The sequence below is a fragment of the Artibeus jamaicensis genome, unplaced genomic scaffold (assembly GCF_021234435.1).
Source record: "Artibeus jamaicensis isolate MK-2021 breed Jamaican fruit bat unplaced genomic scaffold, CSHL_Jam_final contig_1044, whole genome shotgun sequence".
In the NCBI taxonomy this organism is placed as follows: Eukaryota; Metazoa; Chordata; class Mammalia; order Chiroptera; family Phyllostomidae; genus Artibeus; species Artibeus jamaicensis.
In genome coordinates, this window is record NW_026521208.1 from 603,148 (window position 1) to 627,888 (window position 24,741).

Sequence of the window (24,741 nt, forward strand, 5' to 3'; positions counted from 1 at the left end):
TATTTTCCTGGCAGTCAGCTGAGCAATTCAGAGAAGCAATTTCTTCTGAACAATGTGGGTGCAGGTCCAGTAGGGTGGGAGTCGGGGCCGTTTTTTGTGCTGAGGTGGACCACAGACCAAGGGCTTCCCAAACCCCAGGGAGAAAGTTCAGACACTTGTAGAAAAGTTGGCCGAGGCAGAAGGACCCTGGGATGCCGCGGCAGAGACCCCAAGTCCGGCAAGGGAGACATTTGCCGACACAGAAGCAGGTGATCTTGGGGAGCGAAGGAAAATGCAGGAGGCAAAGGAAGGCTTGCCCCTTGGATGGGACCCGTCCAGCTAGTTCTAGAGAGTTTTCTTGGTGAGAGCAGCTTGCCGTGTGGATGAGAAACTGACCATCCCCTACTGGAGGCGACAGACCTCCCACAGATGTTTGTGTCTTAACAGCCTCCCTTGTCGCAGTGGAGCCTGGAGAGGGGGGGTGGTCTGCTTGATGTCACCCAGGCAGCTGGTCATAAGCTACAGGCCAGAACAGCCTGGTGTTCAGCGCTAGGACTTGGGCGGGTGAGCTGCTGAGTTTGTGCTCATCCCAGAAGGTGGAAGGGGAGTTGCCATAAATTGTGAAGACCCAGTCAACACAGCATGGACGGGCAGACTGTTTTTGGAGAGAGCAGGAGGAGCAGGTGGCGAGGCTTGTGGAATGGTTAACAAGCAGGTTTTGGTGATAGAATTGAGCTTCTCCTGGCAACCAAATGGAAAAAAAAAAAAAGATAAGGTGTGGTGTGGCCTCAGAGAACTGGAAGTCTCGAGATTCTGCGTGTGCGTGTGCGTGAAGAGGTGGCTGGTTAGCTTTCAGGGTGGAGAGGAGTAGAGAGGATGAGTACTAAGAAGACAGAAGGCCTGTGGAGAGACTGGGCTTCCTCTCTGAACTAGGCCAAGACAGGCGGTCACGGGCAGAAGGGGGAAAAGAGGACCGAGGAACGATCCAGATGAAAATCAAGGAAAACTGGAGGGTTAAATGTTTTTTAAACACTTGGGCAGTAGCCCTTTAAATTGGTGCTGGGGACAATTTTGAGCATGCTGGGTAGGAAAATGTGCTCGATTTCACCAGTTCAAATGATTACTTGTTATAGGAAGCAACAGAAAAAAGTCAAGCTAACCAAGAAGTGGGCAAAAGGGGGTGCGTGGGGTCAGTAAAGGCCTGTTGAGTTCAGAAGGGGCGGGCCAAAGGGATGTATCTGCTGGGGAGGACACATGGCCCAGGACCCAGCGGGAGGGACCACAGGGGCAGCAACAAAGGGAAAGTGCACCGGAAAGGACCGAGGAATCTCCTCCACGGGTGGAAATTCTACCCCCAGATAATACAATCATGGCGGGAGGATGTACCCGAGGCAGCTGAGCCAGCTGAAAATACAGGTGCAGCAGGTGCCAAGGCAACACTCCCGGCTCCCCCTTTGTAACTGGCCCGCCCAGAGTCCCCGGCTCTGGAGCCCGGAGGCAGCTGGGCAGTCTCTCCCCTCCACCCTCGCCCTCCAGTTCTGCTGATTTCATCATTGCTCCCGAGATGGCTTCCCCTGTTTCCCTTCCACGGTTGTGGTTCCAGCACCTCACTCCTGGGCACTGGAGACCGGCCCCAGGCCCTCCCCACTCCACTCTCTTCACCTGTCTTTCTGGAGGAGGGCGCTCGAAGGATCTCAGATTTGAATGTCTCCTCCCCTCTCAGCCACCTGGTAGCCCACAGGGGGGCAAACACAAGGCCCGCAGGCCAAGTTTGGCCCTCCACCTTGTTTTATCCGGACCAGCACCTTGTTTCTTCTACCTGGTGGCAGGGCTGAGCTCTCGTTTAACCGTTAAGGAGTAGTTACCTTGAGACAGTCCTAAAATTACATTTGGCCCTTTGAAGGCAACCTCGAGGCTGATGTGGCCCCCGGTGAAAATGAGTTTGACACCCCTGAGTGGGACTGGTCCCAGCTGGACCCCATCTGGCCCTCCAGCCCCTCCACCTGCCTCATTTTCCCCATTATCCGCCCCCCTCACCTCCCTCTGGGCCTGTTCTTTTCGGACATTCCAATTCCCTTTCCAGCTCGGGAACACTCAGCTCCCTTCACCGAGGTTGTCTTCTATGTCTCTGGTCTCACAACAATGCCCAGATTTCTTTTCAGTCGAACAAGTCAGTACTGTTTGTCACTTACACACAGACCTAGGGTCTCTGGAGGGTTCTGAATCGAATCTAGATTACACCCGTCCGTCGTTCTACTGCACTCACGCCCACCTTCTGACCTTTCTTATCCTCTCCCTCGGAAACGAGCCCAACACACTGCTTCTTGACGTGGGCTCCTTCTGACCAACACCCATTCCTTTTGCAACGTGGGTGGACACATGAACCTCTCAGACTCAGGTGAGTGATGCCGTGTAGGGCTGCCGGGAAGTGAGATGCCGTCTTCGAGAGCCACGTGTGTACACAGTAAACGCTGACTAAGGGGTCATCATCATGATGAATGTTTTATCCGAGGACCAAGTTCTGGGTCGGCCGTTCCAGACACACGACACTGACTGCCATAAGCAGCCATTCACCTATGAGGGCCCTTCCAGTTTCTTAAATAATCTACTGGAAACCAGGAAGCAGGAGTCCTTCAGCGGCGTTCGGCGATGTGGAAAATTTTGTCTCGGTTTGATAAAGCTGTTCTTAGGAACTCATGGAAAGCGCTCACGTCCCCCTCTGTAAATTGGGGTCATCGTATTTAATTTGCACAATTACTCGTCCACCCTCCTTCCCAGACCTACGGACCCCATTGGGCCTCCTTTCCCAGCCGACAGCCCTTCCAGCTCTTTCCTCCTGCCCTCGGGTCCTCCCTCCTCATGCTCAGGGCCCCTTTACTCTGCCCTGTTCTTTTCTTAGCTGGTGTTTCCGGGAGTCCCTTCATGTCGCATGCTCTGCCTGAGCGATTTGGGACCATCTCTTGACCTCAGCTAGCATTTTCGATGCTGAAGAGACCCTACTCCCACAGTTTTCTCGCTAGACGTGTCCGCAGAGGTGTAACGCCAAGAAACAGCCTCGACATACACAAAGTGGTCTCTTCCCCGAATCTGCTCCGTCTCCATCTTTCCTTTCTCAATTAATGCAGTTACTTAATTACTTAGTTATCGCAATCTCTTCCCTGTCTCTGCCATTCCTTCCTACTGATTCTGACTCTTCAGGATTTCTCCCACCTGCCCCCTTCTCTCTCCATCATCTCTCAGACTTACCGGCAGTCCCCTTTCCCAGCTTCCCCTCTCCAAGCCTCCGACCTTACTTCCCATTGGTCTTCCTAAAACACAGACTCGAGCAAGCCACGCCCATTCTTTAAACCTGCCACGCCTCTCTGATCTTCGCCCACAGCCCCTCGCCCCCCATTGGTCTCTTCTCGACAGATCCAGCCACTCCACACGCCCCGGTCCTCTCTCCAGTCTCCATGGCCTGGCACCCACTGAGCCTCCTGCTGAAACACTCTTGCGTCCCTCTCGGGAGGTGCACTGCTTGGACTCTGATGCCTTCCCCACCAGGCAGACGCCGCTGCCCCGCCTGGGGGACTTCATCACACCCGGCTCTCTGGCTGACCCTCGGCAGGCAGGCAGGCAGGCAGGCAGGGTGGCTGGTCGTTTGTTTGGCTCCTGAAAGCTGGAGGGAGCTTTGTTTTCCTATGTTCACCGGTCCTGTTGGTGCCTGTTGATGCCTGGGAGAATTGGCATGGGCTATTCTTACTGTAAACCAGAGATTGTCCACTTGTGTCACAACAATCTTTAAATCATGCAGTACCTGACTAGTTAGGGGCACTGACTCCTTTTCCCTTAGATTGTAAAATAAATGAGAACCGCCAACACGCTAGCTGTCAGATATGAATGAATCAAAATTATACCTATGTTTTATCAAGTAGGTACAAAACATTGTTTGGTGTGCTGCAGAATTTTAGTAATTTATGTGCCCTGCGCCCTGCCTGAAAAAGGATGAAAAAATCGCTGTCAACCACCAGAACATTCAAGGCCGCGGTGAAACTGGCGGTAGAGCGCCATCTAGTGGAGAGATTGTGATACTGAAAGCTTAAACTAGAGGGGAGACATTGTTCCTGGAATCAGAGAAGGGTTCTGCTCTTTGGTCCATCGCAAAGTCCTGAGTTGCCATCGAGAGGATGCGAATTTTCCCATACGCGTCACCGTTGGGGGTGCAGGGCGGTACCCCGCTAGTGCACAGGGGGCTCTGTGAGACGTGCAGTACTGTCTATGAGGGCATCTTCTTCTGGGTGTGCCTACTACCCTTCCTTCCTACACCACTCCCCCAAAATAAAGCTTTGGGAATAACACTCGTGGTTCACGACACTGGAGACATACCCTAAAATATCCTTGGGCTTCTCTTGTAATCCTGTAACTGATAGGGCCCAGCCTCACCCAGGTTCCCTTCGGGTTGGGGAAGGGAACCTAGTTTGACCTCGGGACTGGAGACAAGGCCCCGAATGCCCAGGAGGCAGGAAGGGGGGAGCGGAGGGGGTGGCAAGTCCTCCAGCTGGAGAGCTGGGTCAGGGAGGCTGCAGGCTCCCCCAGGCTGCGCCCAGCGGTGACGCCACCTGCGACGTGAGATGACACCTGGTGGGCTGCGTGGAAGGCAGTGAGGGAATCGGGGCTCTTTCTTCGTGTGAGTGGGTGGACAGGCGCTTAATTACGGAGAGAAGCTCGACAGCAGAGCAGTTTACTGCTGGCAATGAGCACTCCAGCTCATTCGTCTACCCCGGAAAGCAAGCAACATAAATGGCACAGACTTCAGAAGTGATCCAGGCCCCCCACGTCCTTCAGCACCACCCACCACCGAGGCCTGGAGAAGAGGGAGGGCCAGCCCCTCGCTCAGCCCACAGAGGGGAGGCAGCCGACTCCCACCACAGGCACAGCCCAGTCTTTCCTAAGGTGTCACCCGCTGTCCCCCTGGGGGCGCCCCAACCCTCCCCCTTGGAGCAGCCTCCCTCTGGCGTGGCCCCAGGACTAGGGGCCCTGGCTGTCCTTGTCCTCCTCTCGGCCCTGCTCCGAGGCAGCGGGGGGCAGGGGAGGCTCCTCCGGGCCCCCGCTGAGGGAGGGCCCAGCCCCAGGTGGGGCGCCTGCAGGCAGCCGGCTGGGTGGAGAGGGCTGTCGGGTCCCAGCCTGAGCGCAGGGAGCCAGGAACAGGTCGGGAAAGTAGCTGTCCCCTCCTGGGGGCTGCCCCAGGGTTTGTGGCCAGAAGGGTCCGGGGAAGGGCAGTTCCGGCAGGCAAGGGTCATTCCAGGGGACTGTACCTGCAGGGTCAGAGGACACAGGAATGATCAGAGTGGACCTCGGGCATCAGCCACAGTTCAGCAGCACGCTGCTCCGTGACAAGAGTCCACCTCCCAGAAACACAGGGCAGGCCCCGGGCGAGTCTAGGTGACATGCTGGCACCGAAGCTGCCCCGGGGACCAGCTGTGCCCCCTCACTCAAGGTCCTGGGGTCTGGTTACAGTGACAAAGCGGACCATGGCTCAGGTCAGGGGCCCTCCCAGGCAGGCAGCAGGGAGACGGGAACCAGCTGGACGTGCCTTCCCCCCCCTCCCACTAGAAGTTAGCCTTCCCGGGATGCGGCGCCTCAGAACCCGGCCACCAGCCGACATCGACTCTGCCGGCCCTGCCACTCCTGCTCTTCCTGACCTTCCCCGAGTGCCTCTACGGTGCGGAGACAGGGGTCCTGTTTCCGAGTCTCTGGACAATGAGACTCAGGAGAGTTGGAAACTGCCCAGCTGGCCGGCAAACTCGAGTTTCCCCGCCTCTGAAACCCTGTTCTGCTCCCGGGGGCCCCGGCGGGCCCTCCTCCTCTGATGAGGCTCTCTGTCCCTCCTCACCTTCCTCAGTCACCAGGCCACCTTCTCTTCCAGCCCCAACTCACCCAGGTTCCCGGCAGGCGGCTGCAGCAGGCCCTGCCCTCCTGGGGGCGCTGGGAAGTAGCCCTGCGAGGCCCCCCCACCGGGGCCGTAGGGCAGTGGGAAGAAAGGGTCCTCCAGAAGTGGCGGCGTCAGCGAGCTGGGCGAGGGGAAGGCCAGCGGGTGCAGGTACGGCAGCTGGGTCGGCGGGGTCTGGAAGAGCTGGGTCTGTGGCGCCTGAGGGACCTGGGACAGCCCCTGAGGGTAGTCCTGGGGCTCCAGCTCTTCCAGGTAAGAGCAGGTGGGGGGTGGTGTGACACTGTGGGGACAGGGGGGCATTCTGTGAGGGGGGGGGGGGGACTCCTCACTCCTACAGTAGGCAAGCACCTGCCCCCACCTCCATGACCCCAGACTTGCCACCCGCTCCTGCTCCCCCATTCCTGCTCCCAGCTTCTGCTGACCCTCTCCAGGAATCCTCCTCCTTGCCCCCCCAGAATTCTTAGCCCTCCCCAAGTTGCTCAAGAGGTGGTCCCATTAGGTTCCTTACCTCATTCCCCAGGACCCACAGAAGCCATCCTTGTGGCTGCTGTCACTGCCAAGAGCATCCATCAGCAGGGGCGTCAGCTGGGGGGTGTGCATGGGGCCGAAGGGGAAGGGAAGGCTGGCTCTCTGAACGGGTGGGGGGCTGAAGAGGGGAGGGGTGACTGGCACCCTCTGAGCACCCCCAGTCTGCGGGGCTGGGGCCAGAGTCTGGTCAGACGTCAGCAGCATGGGGGCATCTAGGAAGAGAGGGCAGAGGAGCTGTGTCGGTGAGGGAATGGGGGGGTCAGTGTCGGGGAGATGGGTGTGGGCGATGCCCAGGACCCCTGCACAGGCCCACTGTCTTCCTAATGGGCACTCATTCCCCCCCATGACCCTTGGAAGGTGGTCTCACCTGGGAGAGTGTCCAGAGGGGGCTCCTGAGGGAAGGTGCCCAGCTGCGGGTCCATGGGCGCAGCAGGAGGCACCTCAGTGCCGGCGCTGGGGGCAGACAGGACAAAGGGTGTGGTGTGAGTGGTCCCTGGCATCTCGGGGGACCTCGGGGGACCTCGGGGGACCCCAAGCTCTGCCTCCCATGCAGCCCACCCCACCCTCTAAATCTGACCCGGCATCCCCAGCCTCACGCCTGGCCTTCGCGACCCCGGGGTCCCGGCTTGGACTCCCTTTCCCACCTCGGGGGTGGTCCAGGAAGGTGAGCAGCCCTCACCTGCACTGACCGCTGGCCGGGACGGGGAGGGGGCCGGGGGCGGGGGCTGCCGCACCGCCCTTGCTCTCCTTCCCGTTCAGCTTCTCCACTTTCCGCCACTTGGCCCTGCGATTCTGGAACCACACCTGTGGGGAGAGACACCTGAAGGGCTGGAGAAGCGGGGCAGAGGCTGAGGCGGGTCCTGCCGGTCCCCTGACGAGCTACACCCAGCCTCTCGCGGGCTGGTTTTAGAAAAGGTTCCCAGAGGTAGCCTCGGACGGACGGACGGACTGTCCGCTCCTAGCGTCCTGAGGCTGTCGCCATATGGGCACTGGCAAGAACACAGCCCTAATGAGATCTCGCCTCCCCCCGAGTCAGGAGGTGCTGAGCACACGCCCTGCTGTTCCGAGGCCCAGGCGGCAGGTTTCCCTTCACCAGCCCCCTCCACCAGCACTGGCCGGCCCCCTTTTTACCATGATGCGCTGGGGGGTGACCCCCACCGCCTGGGCAATCTCCCGGCGCTTATCGCTGTCCGGGTAGTGGTCTGCTTGGAATAGCCTTTCCAGCTCCTCCAGCTGGTCTGCAAGAAGGAGGAAGTCACGTGAGGACAGACACCAGGGCGGTGGCAGGGAAGGAGAGAGGCAGACGCCTTCCAGACGAGACCACAGTCCCAGCCCAGGGGCCTTCCCAGGACCTTGCCACTAAGTCCCCAACCCAGTGGGGCCTTTTCTCTCTCTCGGGCTTTGTAGGTGGGAACCGGCTGGTGTTTTTTGCTCTTTCTAACCCGTCTCCAACTGCGCTCTGTGACAAGGCTTCGCCAGGGAGAGGCCGTGGTCCTGCCCCAGGTCAAGGGAGGATGGGGCCACGGCGGTGCACACTCTCTGGGGGCCACACTCTCGACTGAGTGCACCTTTCCCAGACAGGGCACCAGGTCGCAGGCTTCCTCTGGCCTCTCAGGACTCACCTGAGCGGTACAGGGTTCTAGTCTTTTTCCGAGCCTGGCAGGTCACTTCTGGGGGCCTCTTCGGGTCCGTGTTCTGGCTGTTCTGGGCCAATGTGCTGAGGAGGTTGGCCAGGTGGCAGGACCCCCGGCCTGACCCACAAGGCACCGGGTTGTGTGTGGTCTGGGCCGAGGGAGGCGACCGTGAGGCCGGATCACCGGTGGAGCCTGGAGAGAGAGGCCTCTTCCCGGCCTTGGCCTCTCTGCTAGGGAGGGGGCACCCTTCTCCCTGAGGCTGGGCCCTCTGCCTGTGGACAGCCTCGGACCCCCCAGCAGCATCAGCCCCGCTCATTGCTCCGGGGTCCTCCGACGGCGGCTTCTCCCCAGGGACAGCACAGGAGGCCGGCGGCTCCCCACTCGGGACACCCTGAGTGTGGGGTGCTGAGCTCGGCAACGGCGGCAGCAGCGGCCCTTCCTTCTCCGGCTCAGCAGCCAGGGGCTTGCCTCCACCTTCCGGGCCTGTGGGGAGCCAGCACCCCCTGACCTTAGCGCCGAGGAGACGAGAGAGTCTGGACAGAGCGGGGTTTGCTGCTTCCTGCCTTAGCTTTGAGTCACCCACGCACAGAATGGGTAACTCCAGGCCTACCCTCTGAGCTTGGCATTGCGAGGCTCACGCTGGCTAACCCCACGGCTTTGGAAAATGTTAGCAAATCTGTGCAGCTCTCCGGGGGGCTGTCTCACGCACATGAATGGTAGAAGGGTGGTCCTAATGGGGGTGGGGGGAGCGGTACTTCCTGTGAGTTCCCTGCTAGTTGCCCCAAACCCGGGACTGTGAGTTTGGACACGCATCCAGTCAGGCATCTCTAAGGGACACGTGTTGGGGGTGGGGTAGGTTGGGAAGAGAGAGGTTGAGATTCTGCTGCTCAGACGGGATTTTGTTTCTACTGCAGATACAGACGTTATGGCCTAGAGCGGGGCCCGGAGCGGTTGCATGGCCTCCGAGAGCCCAGGCAGGGGCAGCCCAGGACCTCACAGCAGCGACCCCTCCCCACCCCTCCCATGTAACTCTGCCCTTGCCAGCCCCCCTCACGGCCACAGGCAGCACCTTCTGTGGGGCAGGGGCCTCAGGCCCAGACCACCCGTCACACAAGGGAGGGAGGATGAGCCAGCTGACACAGGAAGCCCCTCTTACCCTCCCAGCTTCTCTGTCTCTGTCTTTGGAGCTAGAACTGGTTCATCAGGTGCTTACCACGTTCCAGCCACCTCCCCCTTACTCAGAACCCCCAAATCCACAGCTCAAGAGGCTGCTCCATCATTTCCAAATAAATAGTACGATTGTTATTTTAATGAAATCGCATGAGATGTACCAGGAATGACTTCCTCCCAGCGGGTGTAGTAAGATGGCCATCACCGGCTCAGGTCAAGTTATTTCCTTGGGGGCAAACAGGACCTGAGGCTGGGGGAGGGGGGAACAGGCCTGGGGGGGGGGGAGGCAGAGCAGACTGGTTTTACAGCGCTTTTAGGAGAGCTGGTAGCCTAGCAAACCTGGTACACAGTAGCTGCTCAGTAAATGCGAGGTTATCACGGAATCTAGACTAGAAGAGCCCTGGGACTCCAGCCCAGATGGGGACCCGATGGAGGCGGGCGCGACATACAGAGACCTTCCCGCGCCCCGGCCCAGTCCCTGGGCCGACCCAGGCCCCAGCGCCTCCTAGGCCAGGCGGCCCCGCACCCCGAGCTCACCCCGCGGTTTCTGGCAGGGCTTCTGGGTCGGCTCCATGGCCTGGACTCCGCGGCAGGACCGGCGGGCTGCGCGGGCGCGGCCTAATGAAGCCTCCCGGGGCGGACAGGTGCGCGGGGCCCGCACGGGCGCGGGGGGAGCCCGAGCCTGCGCCCCTCAGCCTGCTGCCTGGAAAGGCCGACTTGGGATCGTGGCTCGTGGGTCAGCTGCAGGGCCGGGAGGGCCTGCTGGGGGCGGGGGGTGGTTCAGCCCCGGGCAGGGCCCGCCCCCGCTGCGCAGCCGGGAGCCCAGGTGCGGGGCTCCTGAGGGCCATCCTCCCCCAGTCTTCCCTCCCCTCGTGGATTTAAACCTCCACGCGGGGGCAGGGGCGCAGACCGACCGGGGTTGCCTGTTAGGGTCTGCGAGGGTCGACCTCCGACTGCTAGGGAGCGGCCTGGACTGGAACCACCGACACCCTGCGAGGGACTTGGTAACGGACTTGGTCGTAAGCTCGGGGCTCAGACACAGAGAAGCCTCCCCTGTGGACTGCGGAAGGCGACTTTTGGAGACACTTAGCAGGGGAGCCCCACACGTTGGGCGGTCTGTCTCCATGTCTCCAAGACTGAACATCGGTGAGTCTCCAAGACCCTTGGCGCAGGGAGCTGACCTCGCGTGATGAAGAACAAGCCGGGGGGGACCCCACACTGCAAGGTCAGCGCGGCGCCCGCCAGCCCGCCGTGGCCGTGCGGGCGCCTGGGACGGGCACAGCTGCGCGTGGACGGAGGGGGGTGCGGGGTGGGGGGCACAGGTAAACCCTAAGGTGGCAGAAGTGGCCACGTTTCGTCCTCAGGTGTCCACCCAGTCGACATCACACTTTAGTTCTTCGAGAATGAAGGGTGTCTCATGAGGGAGACCTCACAGGGGTGATTTTTTTTTATGGCTCCTTTATGGACTGTTTCTTGCCTTCTTTATACAGTAATTTCAGGTTTCCTCTGGTTCCAACCGCCCTTGAGTGGGTGGTGCTGGCCAGACTGAAACAGGTGCGTGGCGCTGGGGGCGTGGGGCGGCCGAGCAGGGAAGTCAGGTGTTTCGCGTTTAGCATTTGGGACTCCGGGCTGCGCGGGTTTTGATGTTAGGATCACCTGTTGGTACGTTTTCTTGCGCCTTAAATTCCGTTGAGAGGCTCCAGCTGCGAGAGTTGTGAGAGCTTTAGTTCCTTCTGAAACAAGAAGTGTAAACGACTCAACTCTGTGATGCTATAATCAAAACCTCAGGCATCTGAGGTTGCACCGTGGCTCCTTTAAATACCCAATGGGAAAGGTGGGGTTTAGAAGCGGGGGCCAATTCCTCAGCCAGAAGTGAAGCGTTGTAGGCCAGGTGAGCAAGGAGAGGCCTAGAACTTTCTGTGTGAAAAATCAGGACCGCCAGGCGGCCCGGAGACGGTTGCAAACGGAACACAAGGTTCTGCTTGGTCAACATTCATGGGACACCCTCTGCATAAGGCCTTGCTGGTGGAGCGGAGGTCAAAAAATACCAGGATTCAGTGGAGCCCGTCTGGGCAACGCGGTTGGCGCCGAGTGAGAGGTCCCCGTACACAGGTCCTACGGGGCAGGGGCCCTGTGGTGGGCAAGGACTGGGGGCCGGAGACGAGGAGAGGCCTTGTCCGAGAGGATGGCCCATGAGTTTGAGGTGAAGACTGTTGGAAGGCAGCCAGGTTTAACACCCAGCTTACGGTGTCACTGTGTCTCGGCTGTGCAGCTACAGCCCTGTGCTGGTCTCCCCTCGCCCCCCACAGTGAGACCAGGCCGCGCTCTTTGCCTGGGGCAGGAACCTGCCCAGGTCGGGGCCTTTCCTCAGAAGCCTTGGCTCACCTCCCCACGCCCAAGTTCCAATGCCTCTTTCGATCGAGTGTTCGTTCCTCACGAGTGTTCCTAACCACCCCGTCCCCCCACCCAGTGAATAGCGTTTCTTAGGGAATGTGTTAAAAAACGGGGCTCCCAGGCTCCAGCCCCAGAAGTTTTCATTGGTAGGACCAGAGAGAGAGAGAGAGAGAGACTCAGGAGTGTCTATTGTAACAAGGCCTCCAGGTGATGTTTATCAACGTTAGAGTTGGAGACACGTTGGCTTTCAAAAACAAAGTTGATTATCATCCTGGCGAGAGAGTGGGGAGTGGCTAGCAGGGGGGGGGGCTGTGTGGGGAGGGAAATGACCTTTTGTCCTTCACTGAGGTGTCTGTTGCCATGAACCGGGCACAGTGTACTTCTGAGACTCTCCTACGGCATTTGATTAAGACCAAGTTGTTCTTTTCTGCCCTCATTCATGTTGTATTTACTCTTCGCTGTCGCTTGCCTGCCGCCTGGGGAAGTCAGAAAAGCAGACTCCAGTCACCCGTGGACCAGACGGCATCCTTACACCGAATGCTGGACGATACAGAGGCTGGTGGTATAAAAGGCTTCACTCTGGCGCTTGGGGAATTGCAGGCACTGGCGTTTTTAAACACAAATGATCGAATTTGTTGGGCTTGGGCTAGGACATTAAAACATTTCAAGTTGTCTTTCTCTTGATATTCTTGGCTGTCTGTTGTGTGACTTCAAAAAAAAAAATGCTACTGTTTGTTTACCTAAAAATTTGCTTTCATGGTGACAAGTGAATTTGGCCTAAAAAGGCTTGGGAGAATGTCTTGGTGTATTTTGTTGGGAAGGGACTTTATGATTTTTGCTGTGAAGGGTCCTTTTTGGCAGGTCATCTTCAGGAGAAAAGCTGGAAGGGAGACCACTGTTCAGGGGAGGGCGAGGAGGCATTATTTTCGGGGTACTTGGGAGTATTTATTTCCGTCTTGTTTGGTTACATTTCATTCTCCTGATCTTCAGGCAAGTTTGTATGCTCAACCTTGTTTAGAGGGGAGTGTTCTTCTCATGGATATGAGAAGAACAACAAGAAGAAACATGTTTGATGTTCCTACAGAATAAAATCAATTGTAGTTTTCAGTCTCCGTAGACTCGGCCGTATAATTAAGGAAGTGAAATCAGCATCCTTTGTCCTTCCTATGTTTCCACGAGAAACATAACCAGAAGAGGGTGGCTGGCTGAGATAAGTTTCCAAGCAGAAACACAAGGTAATTCGTTCTTGTCCTAGATGTCACGTCCAGGTGTAGGTGGTGACGAGTCATTGGCACTGTTGTCCCTGAGACAAGAGAGGCAAGAATCTGGTTGTGAAAGGTGGGCAGAAATCCGAACAGGCCCTGGGTAGGGAAATGTCACAGTGAACAGGGGTGGCCAGGTCCCCAGGGCGCCACCAGGAGGGAAGGCAGGGGAAGGCAGAAGGAGGCCCTGGAAGTCACATGGTGGGGGACCAGGACATCCTGAACCTGAAGAAGCAAATGACCAGGTGATCAGATAAAATCACGGAGGGCTCTCCTCAGGACAAAGCTGATGGCGCCAGTGACCAGGAGAGTCATAGGAACCACCCATGTTTTCGCCCAGTGGCCTCCTTTAGAAATCCGGGAAGAGACCTTCTTTGAGGTTGCCTGTGATGGGCACTGGGAACCCTTGCCCTGGGGTGACAGTGGCAGTGGCCTGGCAGAGAGGGCACAGCTGGTGGCATGAATTAGTCTGATGATTTCTAACCCCCATGCTCCCCAAAATGGATGGTTTTATGCTTCTAACAAGAACAGTGACCGTGCTTAAGACATGCTTGCCGCTGCTATTGGTTTCATTACACCGTGTTAATAACCAATCACCTTTGTTTTCTGATCTAGAAAGTTCTTTCCCACCCACCCACCCCCCTTTGCTGATGCATTTGGGTTCGGGAGGCAGTCTTTCCTCTTTCTGCTCTTGTCTGGTCTCCTCCAGCGTGGAAAACTGCAGGACCAACTATAGTGTGGTCCGCAGGACCCCTCAAAATCTGTACCCAACCTTCCCCGGGACCGCTCCTGTGGCTGCGCCCCTCCACCACCTCTCCAGTCTCCTCCTCACAACCCCTCGTTTTCACTTCAGTCGGATCCCAGGACGACCTGCCCCCCCACGCCCCAGGGCCACGGAGATCCCTGTTGGATCTGCATGAAGCACCTGTCCCCTCCCCTCTTAAAGTCTTACTCATGCTTCAAAGCTCAGCAACCTGAACATTCCCTTTCCTAGGAAGCCTATCTCAGCCTTCAGCTGTGGCCGCCAGAAGGTGTGGCTCCCTCCCACCCTGCTGTATTGACACTCCCTCACTGAACACAGGCTTACCTAATCAGAGTTCCGTGTCCTGCACTACATGGTGTGCCCTCCGGGGTTCACACACGCGCGTATGCAGACCAGGCACTTTCTCCTTGCCTTACACACACCAGCTCATTGAAGCCTCACAGCAACCCGAAGAGGGTCTATCAGCCCCGTTTTGTGGAAGAAACTGGCATAGAGAGCTTCAGTAGCATGACAGAAGTCACCCAGCTGGTTAAGTGGTACATGCAAGACCTCAACCCAGCTAGTCCGGTTCCCGCCCTCACTCCTACGCATTCAGGATACTATTTATTTGTGTCACAATCTTGTAGCACTTGGCATCGTGATTTGCACATGGTGGGTCAGTAACTGTTCATTGGCCAAAAGTTGGTCATTGCCAGGAGTTGGGGAGCAGGGCAGGGAGGGGTGGGTGGCCCTGGTACGTGAGGTGAGGTTGCACAGGGCTAAACATGTGCCTGTACGCACAATGGAAGAGTAGATTCAACTGCGTGTGACTCTCCTATTATCTCAAGATAACAAATTTGAGAATAAGTGTTGATCCCAGTGTTCTGCCCACTTCAGTTCTCCTAGACTTGGCCTAATATAATGCATAGAAATGATATTTTTTGTACAGTAGCACTACTACTTTTGTTGATGGTAACTTTAAGACATATAGATTCAAATTATATGTGCTGCTTTCACAGGGCTGTAGACAGACAAGCAGAGAAACGTAAAGCTAATGTTTTCAAAGTAAAACAGCAGCTATGCCTCTGTTATGATAAAAATGCAAATTTCATAGGAAATCATTGGTAACTGCAGGATGATTAGAAATGGAAAAGAATACAATTTCCCATCAAACAACAGTATCGGTTATTCACCGACTGGGTGCGTTTCCTCCCAGGGAGTGGCCTTGACTGTGTTTTCTGTGGGTCCTGCCCCAGTGTACACTGTGCTCCATGTGTAACCGTGAATGCCTCCCCCCCACAAACGTGCTGTGAAAAACGCAGTTCTGCATTAGCTCCGTCTCCAGAATTTATTGAGGTGCATTGCCGTAATCTATTACCCACTGTTGGAAACCAATTGAAGCTCTGCATTTTTCAAAATTAAAAAGCAAATTTGAAATAGAGCTACTCTTTTTTCCTCTCAGACTCTTTAAAAAAATTTTAAATTCCATTGATTATGCTATTACAGTTGTCCTTATTTTTTCCCCCTTTGCCACCTTCCACCCAGCACCCCCCACTTTCTCAGGCAATCCCCCCACCATTGTTCATGTCCATGGGTCATACATATAGAATCTTTGGCTGCTCCATTTCCTATACTGCAGTTTACATCCCATGGCTATTCTGTAACTGTCTCTTTGTACTTCTTAATCCATTTACCTCTTTTCCCATTCCCCTCCCCAGTCTGGCAACCATCAAAATGCTCTCTGTATCCGTGATTCTGTCTCTGTTCTTGTTTGCTTAGTTTATTTTTTAGATTCAATTGTTGATATGTATATTTTGCCATTTTATTGCCCATAATTTTTATCTTTTTCTTAGATAAGTCCCTTTAACATTTCCTGTAATAAGGGCGTGGTGATGATGAACTCCTTGAATTTGATCTTATCTGAGAAGCACTTTATCTGCCCTTCCATTCTAAATGAAAGCTTTGCTGGGGAGAGCAATCTTGGCTGTAGGTCTTTGGATTTTATGACTTTCAGTATTTCTTGCCAATCCCTTCTTGCCTGCAAAGTTTCTTTTGAGAAATCAGTTGACAGTCTTACGGGAACCGCCCTGTACGTAACTAACTTCTTTTCTCTTGCTGCTTTTCAGATCCTCTCTTCATCTTTGACCTTTGGCATTTAAAAAATATATTTTATTGATTATGCCATTACAGTTGTCCTAGTTCCCCCCCTTCATTCCCCTCCACCCTGCACACCCCCTCACCCACCATTCCCCCCTTTAGTTTATGTCCACATGTCTTTCCAGCCCCTTCTTACCTGTAAGGTGTCTTTTGAGAAATCAGCCGACAGTCTGATGGGAACTCCTTTGTAGGTGACTGTCCCCTTATCTCTTGCTGCTTCTAGGATTCTCTCCTTCATTTTAATCTTGGCTAATGTAATGATGATGTGCCTTGGTGTGTTCCTTCTTGGGTCCAATTTCTTTGGGACTCTCTGAGCATCCTGGGTTTCCTGGAAGTCTATTTCCTTTGCCAGATTGAGGAAGTTCTCCTTTATTATTTGTTCAAATAAGTTTTCCACTTGTTGCTCTTTCTTTTCCCCTTCTGGTACCCCTATAATTCGGATGTTAGAACATTTAAAGATGTCCTGAAGGTTCCTAAGCCTCTCCTCCTTTTTTTGATTTCTTGTTTCTTCATCCTTTTGTTTGGTCATTTTTTTCTTCCTTCTGGTCCACTCCCTTGATTTGAGTCCCAGTTTCCTTTCCATCACTATTGGTTTCCTGTGCATTTCCCTTCATTTCACTTAGTGTAGCCTTCATATTTTCCTTGAATTTGTGACTAAAATCAACCAGTTCTGTGAGCATCCTGATCACCAGTGTTCTGAACTGTGCATCTGATAGGTTGGCTATTTCTTGGTCACTTAGAGTTATTGGCTCTGGGGCTTTGAGTTCTTCTTGAGCCATAATGTTTTGGTCTGTTCGCACCTGTTACGTATGAGGGGCAGAGCCCTAGGTGTTCACCAGGGCGGGGGAACTCAGTCGCTGGGTTGTGATGCTGTATGTAGGGGTGGGGTCAAAGAGGGGCAATAGAGGTCCCCTCTGCTGCCTCCCACTGCTGGGGCCTGCACATTCTGTCTCACTGCTCGCTCCCTTGCCTGGTTTATCTGCACTCGAATGTGTGACCATGGTCAGCCAGCTGCCCTGTGCCCTCACTGGGTCTGCCCGTTGCAACCCCACACCTGGGATCTGCCAATGCGCCTGGGTCGGTCTGACCAAGTTTTCCTGCCTAACCCCCGCTCCGCCAGTTGCTGGCTCTGCCCCTCTTACCAGTCTGGCTGAATGGTTTGTTGTTGTCGGACTTCCACACAGTTCGATTTTCTGTGTTTTGGTTGCGCTCCTGCCACCAAAACTCTGTTGTCCCCAAACCTGTCTGAGCAAGGAGGCACAGTGTTTCCACCCATGCATCCATCTTGGCCAGAAGTTCTCAACCTTTGGCATTTTAATTATGATGTGTCTCGTAGTGGGCCTCTTTGTATTCATCATAACTGGGACTCTATGATTCTTCTAGTTCCTTCATGAAATTAGGGATATTTTCTTTTATTATTTTTTTCAGATAGATTTCCAATTTCTTAGTCTTTTTCTTCTCCTTCTGGCACCCCTTATCATGCAAATGTTGGACCTCTTGAAGAATCCTGAAGGCTGCTTATACTATTCTCATTTATTTTATTCTTCTTGTTCTGATTGGTTGTTTTTTGCTTCATGTTCCAAAGTATTGATCTGATTCTCGGCTTCATCCACTCTACTGTTATTTCCCTATAAATTGTTCTTTATTTCAATTAGCATATCCTTCATTTCTGACTGGGTGTTTTTTATGCTGCTGAGGTCCTCACTAAGTTCCTTGAGTATCTTATAACCAGTATTTTGAACTCTGCATATCTGATAGATTGCTTATCTCCATTGTGTTTACCTTTTTTTTCTGGAGTTTTGATCAGTTCTTTCATTTGGGCCATGTTTCTTTGCCTCCTTGCTCTGGCTGCCTCTCTGTTTGTTTCTTTGTATTAGGTAGAGCTGCTATGACTCTGTGTCTTGGTCATGTGGCCTAATGTAGTAGGTGTCCTGTAGGGTCCAGTGGCACTGCCTTCCCCATCACCCAAGCTGGGTACTGGAGATGCACCCTTTGTGTGGGCTGAGTTCACCCTCCTCCTGTGGTTTAGCCTTGGATGCTGCTGGCAGGTCAACGGGAAGGATTTACCCAGGCCACTCAGCTGCAAGGACTTGCTGTGACCACTGACCACCAACCTCTCCCCTCCATGGAGGATCAGCTGTGCAGGGGTGGGGTGGTGGTGCTCTGACATGGTCCGTCTACTGGGTGTGCTGGCCCTGGGGATTCTCTGGTGGTGCAGGTCAAGGTCATCCCCCAACTGTTTTGGCGGGGACCACCCTTCCTAAGCTATAAAGCAATCTGAGGTGCCTGCTACCTGTGCTGGGCTTGGAGACTCCTGAGTGATGTCAAGCTGTGAACCTAGGCTCTCTGCTGGTAGTGCCAGGCCTGGGGTTCACTGAGGCCAGCTGTTGCTCATTTGAGAGGATTTAGGAAACTGTGCAGCATGAGCCAAGACCAGCCATTCATATGGAACAGCAACTTGGGTGGACCCATAAGCTGGGTTGGATAGAGTCTCTGGGGATCTCCAAGGCAGGTCAAACGATGTTAGCCAGGTTGATGGAGTCTCAGATACGGCACCAGCTTACCAGTTTTGTTGCTTGGTGGCTCTGTGGGGGAAGGGTTTAGAAAAGGGACAGTGCCTCTGCTCATCTGATGCCTGACACTTCAGTTTCTCTGAGTATGCTGGCACCTTTCCAGCTGCTACCTCTGTGCTGGAGCCCAGAGGGACTGAGTCTCAATAAGTGAGTGTGTGTGGGTTCTTCAAAAGGAACTGCTTGGGGTTCCAGCAGGGTTTTTTTTTTCCCACTGCCTCAATTCCCACTGGTTTTTGCAGCCCAAAGTTGTGGGGACTTATCTTCCTGGCACTGGAACCCTGAGCTGGGGACCTGGTGTGAGGCTGGGACTCCTTGCTTCTGAGATAACCCCTCTTGAATTTTTATCCACCACACATGGGTGTTGGACCAGTCTGTTCTGTATCTGTGCCCCTCCTACCAGTCTGGATGGATGTGCTTTCTTTAATTCAGTAGTTGTCAGACTTCCATTCAACTCAATTTATGATGGTTCTGAGCGATGGCTGTCATATATTTTACTTCTTTTGTGTGTGTGTGTGTGTATATATATCTTTTACTTCTACGTGTTACAAACCCCATAATCCATTGTTACTATTTTTGCTTTCAACAGTCCATTATCTTTTTAAAATACTTCTAAAATAAGAACGGACAGCATTTTGTATTTACTTACCTGTGCCCCATTCCCAGTGTTCATTTTTTCTTTGATGAGAACAGATTTACGTCTAGTATCATTTCCATGTTAAAGGAATTCCTTTAATATTTCTTGTAAAATTCTGGTGATACATTTTTCAACTGTTACATATCTCAATGATCCTTATTTTGCCTTTGTTTTTGAAAACTGGGTATAGAATTGAAGGCTGGAAGGTTTTCATTTAAAATTTTTTTTAATTAAAAAAAACTTATTTAATTATTGTTTAAGTACAGTTTTCTGTTTTTTACTCCCATCCCAGCCCTCCCCCCAGTGCTCCCCATCTCCCTCCCATTTCCACCCCACTTAGTTGTTGTCCATGTGTCCTTTATACTGGCTCCTGTAAATCCTTCCCCCTTTTCCCCTGAAATTCCCTTCCCTCTCCCCTCTGATCACTGTCCCCTTGTTCTCTATTTCAGTGTCTTTGTTTTTATTTTGCTTGCTTGCTTGTTTTGTTGTTTAGCTTCCTGTTAAAGGTGAGATCATATGGTATTTATCTTTCAACACCTGGTTTATTTCACTCAGCATAATGCTTTCCAGTTCCATCCATGCTGTTGCAAAGGGTAGTAGCTCCTTCTTTCTTTCTGCTGCATAGAATTCCATTGTGTAAATGTACCATACTTTTTTGATCCATTCATTCACTGACGGGCGCCTAGGTTGCTTCCAGCTCTTGGCTATTGTAAATTGTGCTGCTATGAGCATTGGGGTGCATAGGTTCTTCTGGATTGGTGTTTTAGGGTTCTTAGAATATAATCCCAGCAGTAGAATTGCTGATCAAAAGGCAGGTCCATTTTTAGTTTTTTTTTACAAAATTCCATACTGTATTCCACAGTGGTTGTACCAGTCTGCAATCCCACCAACAGTGGATTAGGGTCCCCTCTTCTCTACAACCTCTCCAACATTTGTTATTTGTTGTTTAGTTTATGACAGCCATTCTGACCAGTGTAAAGTGGTATCTCATGTGGTTTTAATTTGCATCTCTCTGATAGCTAGTGATATTGAGCATCTTTTCATGTGTCCCTGGATCTTTTGTATCTCCTCCTTGGAGAAGTGTCTGTTCAAGTCCTTTGCCCACTTTTTCATTGGGTTGCTTGTCTTCTTAGAGTGGAGTCATGTAAGTTCTTTGTATATTTTGGAAATTAAACCCTTGTCTGAGGTATGATTGGCAACTTTGTTTTTCCATACAGTTGGTTGTCTTTTTATTTTAATACTGTTTTCTTTAGCCATGCAAAAGCTTTTAATTTTGATGAGATCCCATTTGTTCTTTCCTTTATGTCCCTTGCTCTGGGGGACATATCAGTAAAAAAGTTGCTGCATGAAATATCTGAGATTTTGCTGCCAGTGTTCTCCTCTAGGACTTTAATGATTTCACGGCTTATATTTAAGTCTTTTATCCACCTTGAATTAATTTTGGTGTATGGTGTAAGTTGGTGCTCGAGTTCTATTTTTTTGCACGTAGCTGTCCAGTTCTCCCAATACCATTTGCTGAAGAGGCTATCTTTAGTCCATTTTATGTTACTGCCCCCTTTGTCGAATATTAATTGACTGTAGAGAGTTGGGTTTATTTCTGGGCTCTCTGTTCTGTTCCATTGGTCTGTGTGCCTGTTTTTTATGCGAGTACCAGGCTGTTTTGATTACAGTGGCCTTGTAATACAGTTCGGTATCAGGTATTGTGATCCCTCCTACTTTGTTCTTCTTTCTCAAAATTGCAGCTTCTATTTGGGGTCATATGGTTCCATATAAATTTTTGAAGTGTTTGTTCTATGTCTGTGAAATATGCCATTGGTACTTTAATAGGTATTGCATTGAATCTGTATATTGCTTTGGGTAGTATGGACATTTTATTTTGATGATGTTATTCTTCCAATCCATGAACAAGGTATATGTTTCCATTTGTTTGTGTCTTCCTTGATTTCTTTCTTCAGGGCTGTGTAGTTTTCTGCATACAGGTCTTTTATGTCCTTGGTTAGGTTTATTCCTAGGTATTTTATTTTTCTTTTTGCTATATTGAATGGGATTTTTTTCTTGATTTCTGCTTCTGCTGTTTCATTGTTGGTATACAAAAATGCCTTTGATTTCTGGATATTGAGTTCGTAACCTGTTTTTTTTTTTTTTTTTGCCAAATTCATTCATTAGGTTGAGCAGTTTTTGGGTGGTCTATAGGATTTTTCATGTACACTATCATGCCATCTGCAAACAGTGACAGTTTTGCTTCCTCCTTTCCTATTTGGATGCCTTTTATTTCCTTTTCTTGCCTGATCGCTGTGGCTAAAACTTCCAATACTATATTGAATAGAAGTGGTGAAAGTGGACACCCTCGTCTTGTTCCTGATCTTAGTGGAAAAGCTTTTAGTTTTTGCCCATTGAGTATGATGTTGGCTGTAGGTCTCTCATATATGGCCTTTATTATGTTGAGGAATGCTCCCTCTATTCCCACTTTGCTGAGTGTTTTTATCATAAATGGGTGTTGTACCTTATCAAAAGCTTTTTCTGAATCTATTGATATGATCATGTGGTTTTTGTCTTTGCTTTTGTTTATTTGATGTATTACATTTATGGATTTGCAAACATTGAACTATCCTGGCATCCTTGGGATGAATCCCACTTGGTCATGGTGTATGATCTTTTGGATATATTGTTGGATGCGATTTGCCAATATTTTGTTGAGGATTTTAGCGTCTATGTTCATCAGTGATATTGGCCTGAAGTTTTCTTTCTTTGTTGTGTCTCTATCTGGTTTTGGAATTAGGATGATGCTGGCTTCATAAAAAAGAATTTGGGAGTTTTCCATCCTTCTGGATTTTTTGGAATAGTCTGTGGAGAATAGAGGTTAGCTCTTCCTTAAATGCTTTGTAGAATTCTCCTGTGAAACCATCTGGTCCAGGGCTTTTGTGCTTTGGGAGATTTTTGATTCCTGCTTCAATTTCATTTGCTGTTATTGGTCTGTTCAGGCTTTCTGCTCCTTCACTGAGTTTTGGAAGATTATAGTTTTCTAGAAATTTGTGTATTTCACCTAGGTTTTCAAATTTCTTGGCATACAGTTCTTCATAGTAATTTCTTATAATCCTTTGTATGGGGTCAGTTGTAATCTCTCCTCTTTCATTTCTGTTTATTTGGGTTCTCTCTCTTTTTTTCCTTTTGGTGAGCTTCCTTAAAGACTTGTCTATTTTGTTTATCTTTTCAAAAAACCAGCTCCTGGATTCATTGATTTTTAGAACTGTACTTTTAGTCTCTATGTCATTTAATTCTGCTCTGATCCTGGTTATTTCCTTCCTTCTACTTGCTCTGGGCTGTCTTTGTTGTTGTTCCTCAAGTTCCTGCAGGCATAGGGTTAGGTTGTTTGTTTGAGATGTTTCTATCTTTCTTAGGTAGGCCTGTATTGCTATGAACTGCCCTCTCAGGACTGCCTTCACCATGTCCCATAAGTTTTGGGTTGTTGTCAGTTCATTTTCATTTGTTTCTAGAAACTTTTTGATTTCTTCCCTAATTTAATTATTGACCCATTCGTTGTTTAATAGTTATTCAATGTCCATGATTTTGAATGTTTTGGGTCTTTTCTCTTGGGGTTGGTTCCCAGTTTCAGTCCCTTGTGGTCAGAGAAAATGCTCGGGATAATTTCAATTTTCTTGAATTTGTTGAGGCTCGTTTTGTGTCCTATCATGTGGTCTATCTTTTCCATGTGCATTTGAAAAGAATGTGTATTTAGCTTCTTTGGTATGAAAGACTCTATATATATATCAGTTAATTCCATTTCATCTAGGATGTTGTTCAATTCCACAGTATCTTTGTTGATATTTTGTTTGGAAGATCTGTCCATTTTTGACAGTAGGGTGTTAAAATACCCAACTATAATTGTGTTGCTGTCAATATCTTTGTTGAAGTCCTCTAAGATTTTCTTCATATATTTGTGTGTTCCTATGTTGGGAGCATATATATTTACGATGCTTATGTCTTCTTGGTGAATTCTTCGCTTGAGTATCATAGAGTGACCTTCTGGGTCTCTCTTTATGGCCCTTTTTTTGAAGTCTATTTTGTCTGATATGAGAATTGCTACCCCGGCTTTTTTTTCTTGTCCATTTGCTTGGAAAATCTGTTTCCAGCCCTTCACTTTTAGTCTGTGATGGTCGTTTGTCCTAAGATGGGTCTCTTGTAGGCAGCATATGTGTGGGTCATGTTTTCTTATCCATTCAGTTATTCTGTGTCTTTTGATTGGAGCATTTAATCCATTTGCATTTAAGGTTATTATTGATAGGACATATTCATTGCCATTTTTATACCTGTGCTTCTCATTGTGTCTTTCTTTCTTTCCTTAAAGCAGACCTTTTAGTATTTCTTGCAGAACTGGTTTGGTGGAGGTGTATTCTTTTAGACTTCTTTTGTCTTGGAAGCTCTTTATTTCACCTTCTATCTTGATTGAGAGCCTTTCTGGGTAAAGTAGCCTTGGTTGTAGGCCTCTGGTTCTCATTACTTGGAATATTTCTTGCCATTCTCTGTTCGGAGTGTTTTCATTGAGAAGTCAGTAGCTAACCTTATTGGGGTTTCCTTGTATGTTACTTACTTTTTCTACCTTGCTGCCGTTAAGATTCTCTTTTTGTGTTAGAATTTTACCATTTTAATGATGATGTGTCTTGAAGTGGGCCTCTTTGGGTCCCTCTTGATTGGGACTCTCTGTGATTCCTCGATTTGAGTGTTTTTTTTTTTTCTCTCATCAAATTAGGGAAGTTTTCTATCATTACTTTTTCAAATAAGTTTTCTATCTCATTCTTCTTCTCCTTCTGGTATTCCTATTTTTCGGATATTATTATGTTTCATATTGTCTTGCATTTCTCTTAATCCCTCTTCATTCTTTCTGAGCCTCTCTTCCTTTCTTGTTCTTTTTGGCAGTTTTTTCTTCTTTGTCCTCCAACTCTGCTGATCCGATCTTCTGGCTCATTGATCCTGCTTTTGATACCTTCTACCGTGTTCTTCAGCTCCAAAATTGTATTCTTCATTTCCTCTTGGCCCTTGCTGATAGTTTCTATTTCCTTTTTCATGTGGATATAGTTTGCAGTTAGTTCATTGTAGCTCTTTGAACTTCCTGATAACCAGTGCTTTGAATTCAATATCTGATAGCTGACTTGCCTCTATTTCATCTAGCATTCTTTCTGAGGGTTCCTCCTTTCCTTTCACTGGGGGGTTGTTTCTTTGTCTTCTCATTTTTTTTGTGAGACTCTTCTTCTTAGCTTCAGCTTCTTAAATTGATTTGTTCTGGGCTCCTGGGTTTATGGTGTGAACTTCTGTGGTATAATACCTGTGAGACTCAGTGGTGTAGTCTTGATCTCCCCATATTTCCTGTCTTTGGCTGTCCTTTAAGTTGGCTCTGAGTTTGCCTTTGGGTTTTTGTTTTTTCTGGGTCTTTTTTTTTGTGGGTTCTTCCCACCAGCTGGTGAACCGATGGTCCCTCTGTCCCCTACCCATTTTAATTTGCTGGTGCTGGTGAGGGCGGGTTGCACTGAAGCTGGTTCTTCTGCATATACGGGGTTTTGAAGATTCTGTTTTGCTCTTGTTCAGTTGCTTGCCCTGGGAAGTTTCTCCGCTGTTTAGTTGTATTTCCAGGTAGGTCTTGGGTTGAGGTTTGTGTGGTTTCTACTCCCTCCTTCACCTTCCTCTGTTGTTATCTGTTGGTGGTTCCTTTGTTGTTGGGTTTCCTCTTCCTTTGGGTATGCTGGT

At 50.8% G+C, this 24,741-nt stretch overlaps 1 protein-coding gene across 1 annotated transcript; it reads right to left on the reverse strand.

Moving 5' to 3' along the window:
- Positions 1–4,744: 4,744 nt before the first annotated feature.
- On the reverse strand, positions 4,745–8,696 carry NOBOX (NOBOX oogenesis homeobox). The gene is made up of 8 exons (XM_053663156.1): positions 8,681–8,696; positions 8,059–8,553; positions 7,530–7,674; positions 7,116–7,307; positions 6,804–6,889; positions 6,417–6,648; positions 5,896–6,188; positions 4,745–5,273 (listed from the first exon to the last, which is right to left on the reverse strand). Exons 1-8 carry the CDS (start codon positions 8,694–8,696, stop codon positions 4,987–4,989), a joined length of 1,746 nt encoding a protein of 581 aa, XP_053519131.1. The 3' UTR covers positions 4,745–4,986.
- Positions 8,697–24,741: the final 16,045 nt, after the last annotated feature.